The 14,156-nt window shown below is 30.7% G+C and overlaps 1 protein-coding gene across 2 annotated transcripts in view; it reads right to left on the reverse strand.

Moving 5' to 3' along the window:
- The window catches only part of LOC123653643 (cerebellar degeneration-related protein 2-like), an 89,351-nt gene that overhangs the window by 25,127 nt on the left and 50,068 nt on the right, over positions 1–14,156 (reverse strand). The window contains exon 1 of one of the 2 annotated variants that reach the window (XM_045589638.1): positions 9,217–9,566. The exons of the other annotated variant lie outside the window; for it this stretch is intronic. Within the exon in view, the coding sequence (XP_045445594.1) occupies positions 9,217–9,298 (82 nt within the window). The 5' untranslated portion in view covers positions 9,299–9,566. Of the gene's footprint in view, positions 1–9,216; positions 9,567–14,156 lie in introns of those variants that run through there. 2 annotated transcript variants of the gene reach the window in all.

Below are 14,156 nucleotides of genomic sequence, written 5' to 3' on the forward strand. Positions count from 1 at the left end.
CTTTCGAGATAAAGTGTATTTTGACATAACAGATCATTTTTAACCAGTTTCAAAAAAGGAGGAAGTTTTCAATTCAACTACATTTTTGACATGTGGTCGCATTTAATCGTGTTATATTGTAAATCGTACTTTTTGAGCCATCCTTAATAATGCATATTTAATTATGGATTATGATATCACAACTTATTTTCAAGAATATGAAAACCATTTAGCTATTAAGAAATTTTAGAAAAAAATTATGAAATTATGTTTATCATTATGGTTTTATAAGTCGAAACAGTTTCAGCGATGTTATTATAAATACATCTACAGTAACATTTGACATTGTTTTTAAATCGGACATAATTATCTATTACAAGGTCTTATAATCTAATCGGTGTCACGAAAAGAGTGCATTACTAATGGCCGCTTATCATTAAGTTTATAAACTAAAAATGACATGAATCTATTCCTACACAATTACTGTATTTTATCGATACATGTTAGTAGATAAGTTAGTAGCTAGTACTAAATATAATATTATATTTAGTAAAAAACTTAGTAGAGAAAAAATTGTTTCTCAACAGCTTGTTATATGTGTTACAGGCAATTATTTAAACCACCAGAGGCTTACCTTGACCTTGTCCTGATCTTAGACAGTAATTCTCATACTATAGTTCACTCTACATTTATTCCACATAGTGTACATACATAAACGTAACTATAGGGATTTTAAAAAAATGACCAATAAAATAATAAATGAACAATAGATAATAAAATGAAAACTATTTGTAACACAATTACAAACTACTTTGTACATATGTAGAAGCACTTATTTTCAATTCTCGTCAAATTGGTCCGAATATTTCTAGTAAATCTATAGCTAGGTTTGTTATTTCAAATAAACAAAAAACTAAAATGTTTTTCTTTTAATTGTATATTTCTGAGTTTACTACAGTTACACCTAAATATACTCGTAATTGTTGTAATTTATAGTTAATAAGAAATACTTTTATATCTTGCGTTAGAAAAAGAAAGAGAAATTCATATTGAAAAATACAGGTTTTGTAATTAAATATATATTTTTTTTAAATTAATTTTTTTAGACTTGTATTTAAGTGAAAATACTGAGAATATATTAAAAATAAAATGTGAAATACATATCAAGTATATTACATAAATATTACTTTAAATAAGTAATAAAAAATATTATAATATAACATCATAGTGATTTAAAATAGATTACGTATATTTACTTAAAATGATATTTTTTTACAAAATGATCGAACAAAGGCGAAACTTTAGAACAATCTACTTTCTAAAACAAATTGATTCGACTTTCAACAAATTGTTCTCCCTTGCGCGTGCGCGAACACGATGTGCTGACATTTCCTACTTTTATGATTAGATTCGACGAGAATGGAAAATTTTTACTTTTCTTGACCAATAATAGAATACATAATGCTTTCATTTCATTTTAGTGTCGTAACCCACGTACCTGCTAGGTAGAGGGTAATATTGTCGGTAGGTACAAGGTATTTCAGCAAGCTTTCATCCTGCATTTGATTTTACGTAAGTGCTATAGTAGATAGCATTGGTACTCTTGTATACACATTGTAGTAGGTTGTGTCTCAAAAACTAAAGAAAAGTTAGTACTCGTAACATAAAACCAATTAACTTTCTTTAAGAACAAATTGATACCGTATGCTGTATCACACCATGTCATAGCACTTTTTTTATTACTTTTATTCTATAAAAATATTAAAAACCAAGATATAATTAAAATTGCTCAATCTATCAATATCTATCTAATCAATAATCTTTTTATGAATACAACAACTCTGATGCAACGAAATATAGTTTCTTTTATAATTCTCACAAAATAGCACAGCCTATAAATTAATTTATCATTCACTTAAACTATTTTACAACACTACACTAGTATTGTAGCATTGTTGTTCAGTTACAGTAATCGCTATGTTATCGCAAGTTCAGACGTTTAATATTTCGGATTCCCATTATCAAAAATGTTGATTTAAGCTGGCGTTAATTTTAACGAAATTGTAATTGTTCCCTACAATTGTTATTGGTTTATTGATAACGTTTGCGATACTAAACATAAAATAAAGGCAATGAGTTAAGAAATACAAAGGAGTTGAAGGTCCATAATTCATGTTGTTAAAATATATAATTATGATATGATTTTATTTACTGTGGATGGATTTAAATAGTAAACCAGCTAAGCTACCTGTTCCATTCAGCTTTACGGTCTTGTTGAAAAATTACATTTTAAATTATATTCTAATAAAAAAAAAAACTGTAACAAACGATGGAACCTTTATTGATTCATATAACTGGATTTATATAATGGTACAGATTATAGATTAAGGTCTTAGGTGCAGGTCGGGAACAGGTTCACTTATTATAATTACGATTCAATCTCACGACTAAATCGTAATCTCTTTTAACAATATTATCGTACATAATCTGTTAATCACTTTAGGAATAAATAAAATCCTATTACAACGACCGTGACGTAAGTATGTCTGTTCCTTCATCTGTTTGTTTGTTTGTATCTGTCTCTGGAAGTAAGCAGAATAAAACTTTACAGAATATATGTAGGTATATGTTTATATTATTCCCGTCATAAAAACAAACAGTAAAAAAAAATTAAAATAATTATTTTTAGTTCGATTTGATATAGTTTTTTATACCTTTGTATTATTTGTTTAACAATGTTACACTAATGTAGACATCAAACATTAAGCTCTATCTAATTTAGTAGTAGAACAGATAGGGATACGATTTTATCAGGTTTTACTGCTTATCAAAGTTATATACAAATTTAACATGAACACTACTACATTAATGACAAGGTTTATAGAAATACAAAAAGGGTTTTCTTTTTCTATACAAAAAAACTTTTCACAGATTCATCGTCAGCACACACAGTAATTACTATTCATTTACACCACCTTTTAGTTTTTACTTTCTGTAAATTAATTGGATTTACTTTTACAGATCAAATTTTTAATGATCATCGTTTCGGGTCAAGAAAGTTACATCATTAACAAAGCTTGATGCTGCTTCAAAGTTGTAGTAAATTACAAAACTCGCTTGATCGTTCGAAGTTATGAATTCTCATTTACATGCACTTTTTTATATAATTACTACAGCTGACCACGCAAACCTTGTTTGCCACATATGTTATTAACCCCTTAATCTTCTCTCCCTTATAACTTAGGGGTATGAAAAATAGATGTTGACCGGTTCTCAGACCTACCCGAAATGTACACAAAATTTCATAAAAATCTGCCCAGCCGTTTCGGAAGAGTATTTTAACTAACACTGTGACACGAGAATTTTATATATAAGATTTTTCAGTTTTTTAAATATATTAGAAAAGAGGTCATGCTATAAAGTGGATTGTAAAAGCAGTCATAGCTGACGAATATATGTCATTATATACATTATACATAAATAAACTTAAACAGTTCACTTGTAATAAAACTAATCGAATGCGTTTTATACGACAAAATCTTTAATTTTTAAATAAAAAATGGAACTATTTAGATGGGTAGTTAAATCCACATTATTTCATACGTGTCATGGACCAGTTAGCACCTGATTTTCAGATTTATCCGCCGATTTTGGTACGAAATACAATTCCCGAACCGAACATATTGCAAAGAAAATTAGTTTGTAATAGGTAATTATTTTAAATATGGACAATCTTAAACAATGTTTAAGGAATGTACAGTATATTAGACTTGGCTTGAAAAAAATTTAGTTGATCCCAAATCCAGAGAAGAGCAATCACATCTAAAAATTTTCTTCTAAAAATTTAAATTAGTGGAAAATTACCTTATAATTTATCTATTGTTTAAATTAAAATATTAATTAATTGGAAAAATAACAGTAAATCGTACTTCATTATTGACACAGTACAATTCGTGTAGTTTTAATTAAAACTGGGTAGTAAACCATTCGGAAGTAATTAGAAATAAGAGAAAGAATTAAGTATCGTGGCTTAAAGAGACGAAAGCAGCGTGGGATGTCTGTAGTTATATTTACTTTTATTAATTATTTAATTAGGTAATAAAATAGTAGCGAAAAATAAGTAAAAGAAGACATTTCTATGGTTAAATAAATATATTTTTATTACTTTTGTCTGGACAAGATTTTGATAAAGATAACCTATAAACAATCAGTTCACACAAAAATGGCAGTACGCTGGATGTCAGCTAGTTAATTATTATCATTACACAGCATAAAACAAATTGATTTTGATGCGGTTTTCTTTAGTAAATAAAGCGATTCAAAAGAATGTTTATATGTATAATACATGCATAATATAGTAGAGAAACACTGGTAGCTTTGCAACCGTGCGAAGCCGGGGCGGGTCGCTAGTATATTATAATAGTAGTAGTATAGTATAAGTATATAAGTTGTGTCAAAAGTGTATTAAAGTTTTGAAAAACGTCATAACGCTCCTTATTAAAAGAAAAGTATATAAAGCCGAACGGATCTCGAGATCTTCTCAGTTCAAGGACATGTACACCGGTTTTATACACGTAATCCACGGACTAGATTCCATTATTTATTGAAAACTCGTAAATAATTATTGTAAAGAAATCAAATTTACGTCTCCTCCGCATAGAGCGAACTAAATATTTTGAAAAATGTTTAATGGCACATAAAATTGTTTAGTTAATTAGTTTATTTATTTTTTTGTAACTATTAACTGGAAGAACGTCTAGCTTTCACATATGTATGTCTAAATAAGTCATCACTTCTTTAAAGAACGTTTGAAACACAAAGTCTTAGATTATTATAAGATATATTAACAAAAAAAAAAAAAAAAATTAAAAATATTTATAATATTATTATTTACTACAATATAATCTTAACAGGAAATGTCTGAACCTTATCTCGTTAATTCTTGTACTAATATTAGACTTATGTTAATGAAGAATATTTCCTACTTATAATATTAAAATTAGAAGGATTTGTATATTTTTGTTTTAATCTAATCAACTAAACTTGTCAATCGATTTTAATTAATCTTTACCGTTAACAAAGTTACATTATTGTGAAATAACAGACTGTGGCATATTTCTCATTACGTTTAAATCCATAGTCACGTAATAGGTCGTAACGTGTAAAAATCAACGTGACCTAAGTTGTATAGACATGTACAGCAGTATTATAAAGATTTTAAACTTTTTAATCTTTGGTATAACTTAAAAACATAATTAAATATTTTTATTGTAGTCAATTTTTTTTTTTAATTTTAACACTGTAAGTTAGAAATGACAAACACGTCTAAGTCTCTACCAGTCTTTTCTGGAGTAAAGAATAAGGCTTATAACATACAATTCATTTGCAAAGAAAACATTCTTAATTTATTTATCTCTATATTTATTTTATATGCATTTTAAAAATATAATAATTTTGTTACTACGATAAAAATCTACTAATTTGTCAGAGAATACAGAGTAATAGAAAAAAAGGTACTGTGTCACGAGTTCTTCGATCAACATCGTAACTCTAAAGTACAATGAGTAATAAATTACACCTTACACACGCGATTCGCTATGCACTGTCGCTTCGTTTAGTACTTTAAGCTCTAAGACCTTCACAGCAATATGAGCCTTATGACAAAGAAATTTAAAGCTATAATAAAAAGCAAACACAATAAGTCTCGCAGGAATACAGTAAAAAAAGTAAAATAAAAATAGAGCAATAGGCTTGAGTTTAATAAGAAATGCAATTTTTTATATTGTTAAGGGATAGCAAACACTTTTATATTATGTATAAAACTCCACATTTACTTAATAATAATTAATACGTAAATATTTTTATTGTTACTAAAAAAGCATCTGTAAAAAATTATTAATGCGAAAGGTCAAAAGCTCTTCAAGCCTTAGCCTTTAGCCTACCTTTAAAACCTTAGACTTGCAACAAATAAACAGAAGTAGTTACGAAGATAAAATCTAAGCCTTTACGAATATTCCTTTAAATAAAAAATTATTGAATACAACAAAATAAAAAGCAGTCTTCAATTAAAAGAACGGCTGCATTACCAGAGACGGCAGGTGTTGATTGAATGATGGTCGAGCAGATGTTGCGCTTAATTGAAACCTCTATGGGATTATAAATACTAATGTCTAAATGTAATATGAGAAACTAGCTAACTGGGCAAATTTTGTACCCCTTTTTTATGTAACATATAGATTTTTAAATTTTTTTAACACAAATATTGTCCTGGCAAAAACAAAAAAAAAAAAAAAGAATTGTCCAAAGTCGTTTGGAAGTTATGTCTATACGTACTTATTAAATTATACGGTTCAGTTTATGTGTAATATACAAGCTTGCTCTGTGTGAGCCTATATAAATAAAATATTGTGTAGGTAATTTGTGTTGTCCATGAGTTAATCAAAATAAATGGAGTGATTCTAATGAAACTCAGTATGATATAATAATACTATACAATATTTTTTTAACCGACTTCCAAAAAAGGAGGAGGTTCTCAATTCGACTGTATTTATTTATTTATTTATTTTTTTTTTTTTATGTATGTTACATCAGAACTTTTGACCGGGTAGACCGATTTCGACAAATTTTGTTTTAATCGAAAGGTGGTGTGTGCCAATTGGTCCCATTTAAATTTATTTGAGATCTAACAACTACTTTTCGAGTTATATCTAATAATGTGTTTTTACTTGACGCTTTTTTCGTCGACCTACGTTGTATTATACCGCATAACTTTCTACTGGATGTACCGATTTTGATAATTCTTTTTTTGTTGGAAAGGGGATATCCCTAGTTTAGTACCGTGATAAGGAAACTAGGATTTGATGATGGGATCCTAGAGGAATCGAGGGAAACTCTCGAAAATCCGTAATAACTTTTTACTGGGTGTACCGATTTTGATAATTTTTAATTGAATCGAAAGCTGATGTTTATCATGTGGTCACGTATAAATTTTATCGAGATCTGATAACTACTTTTTGAGTAATCTTTAATAACGCGTAGTTGCTTGACTATTTTTTCGTCGATCTACGTTGTATTACTTGTCGATGTAATTGAAGTCGGTTTTTTTTTTTTCGTTTGCAAGCAAACAAAATATTAAGCGAATTAAAATACAGTGTAGACGGGGAGATTGTCGTTAGGTTATTAATTGAAAAAAAAAAACTATGTAGCCTCTCGCGCTAAAATTTAATTATTGAACAGAAATGCATGCAGGCTATAGCTGCTATATATAGCGATCGCACTGAAATTGAAAATCTTTAAGTATAGCATTCCGTATAACACAGTGTCTCTATATTACGAGAGTAACGCCGAGTTGCACGAAAAGAAATTAAAATTTAAGTAATGATTAAACTAATTTAATCGCAAGACTTTTATGTAATTCTTGTGATTCAATTAGTTTCATCTCTACTTAAATTTTAATTTCTTTTCGTGCAACTCGGCGTAAATCACAAAGAATTCTTATCACTCAGAACGTGTGACAAGACACAATAATTCTGATTTCGCGCAGTCACAAGGGTTAATTACATTTACATACTTTTTATATTGAATTGGGCTTTATCTTTTCTTGAAATATTTTACATACATAGTTGTTAATCTGTAAGCAATTTAATCATACTGGTTATTTTATGATGTTATTTTATGAATTTTTAAAATGTTATTTTTTACGAACGATAGACAGTACATTATGTTGGATTTCTATAAAATAAATAGATAACAGTCTTCTACAATTCTATTATATTGTGATCGTATACTATTCTAACTCTGACGTGTCTATTCTGGAAAGAAATAAATAAATCGTGTATATGTAGGTATTCTAATTTCTAACTATATAAATGATAATTCAAACTTTATAAGAAACTACAGTGCGATAAAATTCTTCTTATAAACATTATGTGTCTAATGTTTATTGCGTAGTTAGCACATTTATAAAAAAAAAACATTGTCAACTTTAATTACATGTCAACTTCTAATCAATCAAAAGATTTACAGCCGTTTGAGTTTTATTAATTTTTACTTATTGGATAAAAAAATACAAGAAGTTAAGAACAGACTGCCAAGTCTAATATTAATGCCAAACATTATTCTTATTTGCGCTTGTTAAATTACAATACACTTTCTCTAAAATGTATTTTAAGCATTTGATTAGCTTAGCTTACTTTCCTTCTTTATCTTATCTGCATAGACTGAAGATGCTTCAATTACGTAAAGTAGACGCAAAATTATTCGAAATAAAAGTAGGTGCCAGTATAAAAACTTTATATTAGCTGATTAATATAATATTTAAATTACCAAGAATTTGACTGTGACGAGTTTTGCTCTAACGGTTCATTAATTGACGTGACATTGGGAATATTAATGAGATTGCAAATAAGTTTAAGCTGCAATCCAATCGATTTCCTGCTATCACGATACAAGAAGGTGATTAGGAAGCGTTATAAAAACGCTTGTTGAGAATAAGCTCCTAGTATAGATAGGGGTTTGGTATCGATTTTAAAACCCTATAAAAGTTTCCGAGGGGAGCAGGGTGAACGCACGCGGCGGCACGCTGCAAGGTTCTTTTAGCCAAGGTTCGTTTGCCAAAACGTTGGCATATGTCTGAACGAGTCTTGTCAACCGATTTTACTCACGTTTTTGTGTTATGAACCGGTGACTCACGCGTCCGTCTCAATAAAACTTTGAACTGATCAATAATAATGATCATGGCATGCAAGTTAGAGTTTTATCGACCTTACATCATTTTTGTCGCATTTAATACACGTTTTTCCACACCTTTTTTTTTCAGATATAACTATACATTAGAAGTAACCTTTCCTTTCTTCAAGAATTAAAATACAAATATATTCAATCCTCATTATGTAAATGAAATATTAAAATTCCAAAAAGTTAATTTTAGAATGTTCTTTCGGGAATGAAATGGTTGCTGGATTCAAATAAATGTAGACAAGTCACTCATGTAAATAAAAATATCAGTTTTATAGTATGTTGCTTAAAGCATTTTTCTACAGTGAATCATAATGAAAGATGTACACAATGGGACAGGTATCTGCTTATAAGTGTAAATACGACTCCATCGTATCCAATGGTATTTGCAAGAAAAATCAATACAAAGGAACGGAGTTATGTTAATTGGATATAAGATAAAAAAGGAATGTGGAAGATTACATTAATATTAAATTCGTTTATATACAAGTAAGTACTAACCGTCTAGCATGCATCGACGGGAATTGAAGTCGTCGTCTCCGAAATCATCATGAAAGGCAGACTTGTCCTTAGCCACATCCATCTTTTCACACTAGAAACTACACATCACATAGGTCACAACTAACCATACACTCTATCACCGAATAAGGCCATATCACGGACTAGTTTGGGAAACTATCGGTCGGTTGTATTATCGCTTGCGAATATAAATAATCGTAATGAGGCAGGCGACCGTCGCGCAGCGACCGTTCAATGTCAGTATCGACTGGACAATCAATTATGCGACAGTGTAAAGAGGATTCGTGTGTCGCAAGACTCGGGCTCGAGCACAATATCGAAACAGGACGCATGCGTACTCTACTCTGCGTTTTTGTTCATGACAGCACGCTTGCGCGGGACGAGGCCCAAGTCGATACGGGCGGCGAGTCGCTGCGGCGTCGGCGGGTCGCCATGGTTCACTGGGCATATTTATCCAGCGCCATAAATCATAATTCATCAAATCATTAGGATATAAAAAGAAGAGCATGTAATGCTATGACGTTTTTTAAAAACTTTGTATTTATGTTCATGTTACTTTTATATGTTTTTATTATCATTAACATGGATTTTTAACCGACTTCAAAAAAGGAGGAAGTTCTCAATTCGACGATATTTTTTTTTAATTTGTTACCTCAGAACTTTTGACTGCGTGAACCGATTTCGATGATTTTTTTAATCGAAAGGTCATGTCATTAGTGTAAGTCATGTCATTTAGTCTCATTTAAATTTAATTAAAATCTGACACGTACTTTTTAAGATATGGCTATTTACTTGACTATTTTTTCGTGTACCAACGTTTAATTACTGGCAGATATAATCGAAGTCAATTTTTTCCGTTTACAAGTTAACACAATTATTTATTTAGTTTTAAATTTTTGTGATCGAGATTGTAACGCCTGCCTAAAAAGTCTCTAAGTGATTTGCTATTTTATAACGTAAGGCGTTCGTACACTGATCGTTAGTGATTTTAGGTAACGTATTTTTACCTTTATTTGATTTTTGATTAGTGTATTGGTTTCTCAACAGGCAACACGATATACTTAAATACATTTAATGAAACAACTTTTTTCGGATTTTATCGCGGTTTATTGTTAACTTTTGATTCCCGACGTTTCGGATACTTTACAGCAACCATGGTCACGGGAGGATTCCCTCCCTCCACACAGACAGTCCTCCCGTAAACATTAGAAAACAATACTTAAATACAATATGTTATAAAATGAATTGAAAAGCGTTTTAAAAATTTATGTTTTAATTAATTGCTTTTTTTTTCGATCTCTGCAATATTTATATTTACACTTACATACATTTTCTATTTTCTCTTATATAACTGTGTCCTGTTTATGAGTTTGTGTTGAGTAGTAAATTAAACGAATGTAATGTAATAAATAAATTTAAAGTCAAATGTTGAAGAAAATACACTTGGTAGATTTATTGCAATTTAGTTGGCCAGGAGTTTGTATCACGGTTATTATATTTTTTTCCTTCAAGGTGCGAATCACCACGAAACATTTTATTTACCCTTGGTTCACAAACAAGCATGACATCACGGTTTAAGGAACTGTTGACCACGTTAGATCACCATCATCAATATGTATAAAAAACCTGTTGGATCAGTGTCAATTTATCTTTTTTAACTTATTATACAAAGTTGTGATTAATGTCTATTAAAGAATATTTTATAAATTATTCCAAAAATATTCCTACTTTTTTTCTGTTTTTCAATGCGATGATGCACACAGCTATTTAAAGAATCAATATATATAGTCGTGGAAAAAAATACAAGCTTATATTATATAGTCGTGGAAATAAATAATACAAGCTTAAGCTATCTATACCTACAAGTCAGGTTAGTATAATAAATTACGTATATTTTAAGTTTTCGTATTCATATATTGAGAAAAGTTAATGACAAATACTTAGTCTTTTATCTACTTATGTACTTTTCCTAGGCACAAACTGTATTTTCTGAACGTATACAGAAAATACGGTTTATGCCACAGATTTTAGGTTTTAAATCTAATTTTTTTTCGGTTTTTAATCTTTTCAGGTTTTAAATCTAAAACTATCAATCAAATGTGACTGTAAAAAACCCTGTGGTTTTAATGTTGTGTGTAATTTTGTAACCAAGTTTGTTAATAAAAAAAGTATTTTTTTAAAGAACCCAAAGCGTCTACAATAAATCCGGTTCAAATTCTATAAGAATCAATATTATCAAGATAAACGTAAAAATGATAAAGCTGTAACGTAATTATCAAAATCTATACTAAGAGATAATAACGATTATATATCAATTATACATTACGCAAGTAACAAATCACGATAGACAATGGGTGTTTAGTTACAATTTATTACCGGCCACATCGCGAACAAAGCTTTATTCACAGGTCCCTGACAATAGCCACATTATTTTATTGGCGAAAGCATATTACGTAAGAAAAAAAGACGATTAAAATAATTAATGAACAATCCTAATGAGTTACATCATCAGGTAAGTCGCTAAGACAACAAAGCTTTGTAATGAGCGTTATTATTAAAATATATTACTATTTTTTAAAGTCTTAGTCAATTTTATAATAACTCTTTCGTACATGTAGGTATTAATAATGTTGGTGAAACTAGTAATATAATTTAGCATGTATGATCGCGTAACTTCGAATACACATATTAGTACAATGACTAATTTTATGTATTTCATTCATTTCATACAATGATTGATATTTATCACCTAGCTGAAGAATAAAGCATATTTGAAAAATACGCCAAAGTATACGTATAGCATAAGCAAGCTGGAGAAAAAGAAAAAAGAACATTTTTTTTTCTTGCTGGGAGGTGAAAAGTTGGGAATAATAATTATTTCCAGGTTTTATAGCCAGGGTTTTTCTTCTGACTAGCACTCTTCTACTTTGCTCAATGTTGTGTATCGAGCAAAAGTGGAATTAGGGTTAGGTTAGGTTAGGTAGTTAATTAGGGGTTAGACCATTGGCTCTCATCCTGCTCCACGACATCTCGCCATCTCGTTCTTGAAATTCCGGGAAGTGCAGTTCTAGGGACAGATATGTTAATGCACTTTCTTCCATCGTATTCTTCTGACTAGCACACTGGTGGTATTGTTAATAGTAAAAACAAGAAAAAAACACTTTACGAATAAGTCTAGACAGATATTTGTATCAATTAAATTAATAAACATACATGAACCCGTAGCACTTTATAAGAACTATTTTTCTTCATAGTGTCAAATTGTTTATACTCTTTCCAATGTATTTACCATATATTAAGAAACTATTTCCATCTAGATAGGCATAAATTTTCTATAAAATCTTTACCAGAATCAGTAACCACTTAGGAGCGAAAGTATCACGGCAATTACACTAAAATCTGTGGAATCTAGCAGTTTCACGTCGGTGTACGAGTATAAATAACAATTACAAAACGGATACCTCAGACATATTTCGATTGAACGATAATAGTTATTATGGAATTCTCGTAACGCTTCAGTCGCGTGCCAGCATCCGTGGGATCGGGCAATTGTTACATTTATTAACGACCAATTCTATTTTGACGATCAAAACAAAAGCGCTATCTTAATGTTTTTTTTTATCGCAATTGGTATAATACTGGCGTCATGATAAATTGGGCTGAATAGTTATTATATACATAATATATAGATTGTTCGACTCCTAACTGCGTTCCTTCAAATGGGGGAAAGGTGTAACAGATGAGGTTCCGCGTGGAAAAAAATTCTTAACCCTTTTTAAATTTTCATCATCATCATCATTTCAGCCGATAATAGTCCACTGCTGGACATAGGCCTCCATAAGTTCACGCCAAAAATAGCGTGAACTCGTGTGTTTTGCCCATAGTCACCACGCTGGGCAGACGAGTTGGTGACCGCAGGGCTGGCTTTGTCGCACCGAAAACGCTGCTGCCCGTCTTCGGCCTGTGTATTTCAAAGCCTGTTGGATGGTTATCCCGCCATCGGTCGGCTTTGTAAGTTCCAAGATGGTAGTGGAACTGTGTTATCCCTTAGTCGCCTCTTACGACACCCACGGGAAGAGAGGGAGTGGCTATATTCTTTACTACCGTAGCCACATAACTTTTTAAATTTTACTTTATCTTAATATACGAACTACTCTTGCAAGGTACTTCTGCATAACCGTCCAATACTATATTTCTTAGCCCTAAAAAACATCCATAAAGTGAAATATAAATACTTACTGCTTCATACAACTAAAGAATCGCATAAGCCGAAATAGGTCCTGTATTTAAACAAAGTTAAATTTAAAAATGGGCTAGAATTTTTTTTCAGACGGAATAACTATAGAACCCTCCATGTAAAGAAACGCAGTCAGAAGTCGAACACCTTATATTTATAAACTATTAAAAAAATTATAATACTAGAAAAGTTAGATAACTGAGGTAGGGCACAGCAGGAATTTCCTGCTCAAAATCTGGAGCAGCCTGACTGGGGTTACACCTCGACCTTACAGAAGATCACAGCTAAATAATGCTGTTTTCAAGCAGTATTGTGTTCCTGTTGGTGAGTAAGGTGACCAGAGCTCCTGGGGGGGGGATTGGGGATTGGGTCGGCAACGCGCTTGCGATGCTTCTGGTGTTGCAGGCGTCTATAAGCTACGGTAATCTCTTACCATCAGGTGAGCCGTACGCTTGTTTGCCGATCTAGATATATATAAAAAAAAGATGTGATGTTTGTTAAGATCACTATAGAAGAGGACTGAGGGTGGTAAAGGAAGGGGAAGTTTTGGTTATCACTTACCCTTTTAAAAGTGGGTGTAGAGCTACTTCACAATCATTTTTTGAGAGGGTGGTGTACTCATAGTCAAACAAAACGTATACAGACTTAACATCCGCCTAAGTCAGTTTAGTTTATTAGCACTATC

Source organism: Melitaea cinxia, chromosome 5 (assembly GCF_905220565.1).
Source record: "Melitaea cinxia chromosome 5, ilMelCinx1.1, whole genome shotgun sequence".
Lineage (NCBI taxonomy): Eukaryota > Metazoa > Arthropoda > Insecta > Lepidoptera > Nymphalidae > Melitaea > Melitaea cinxia.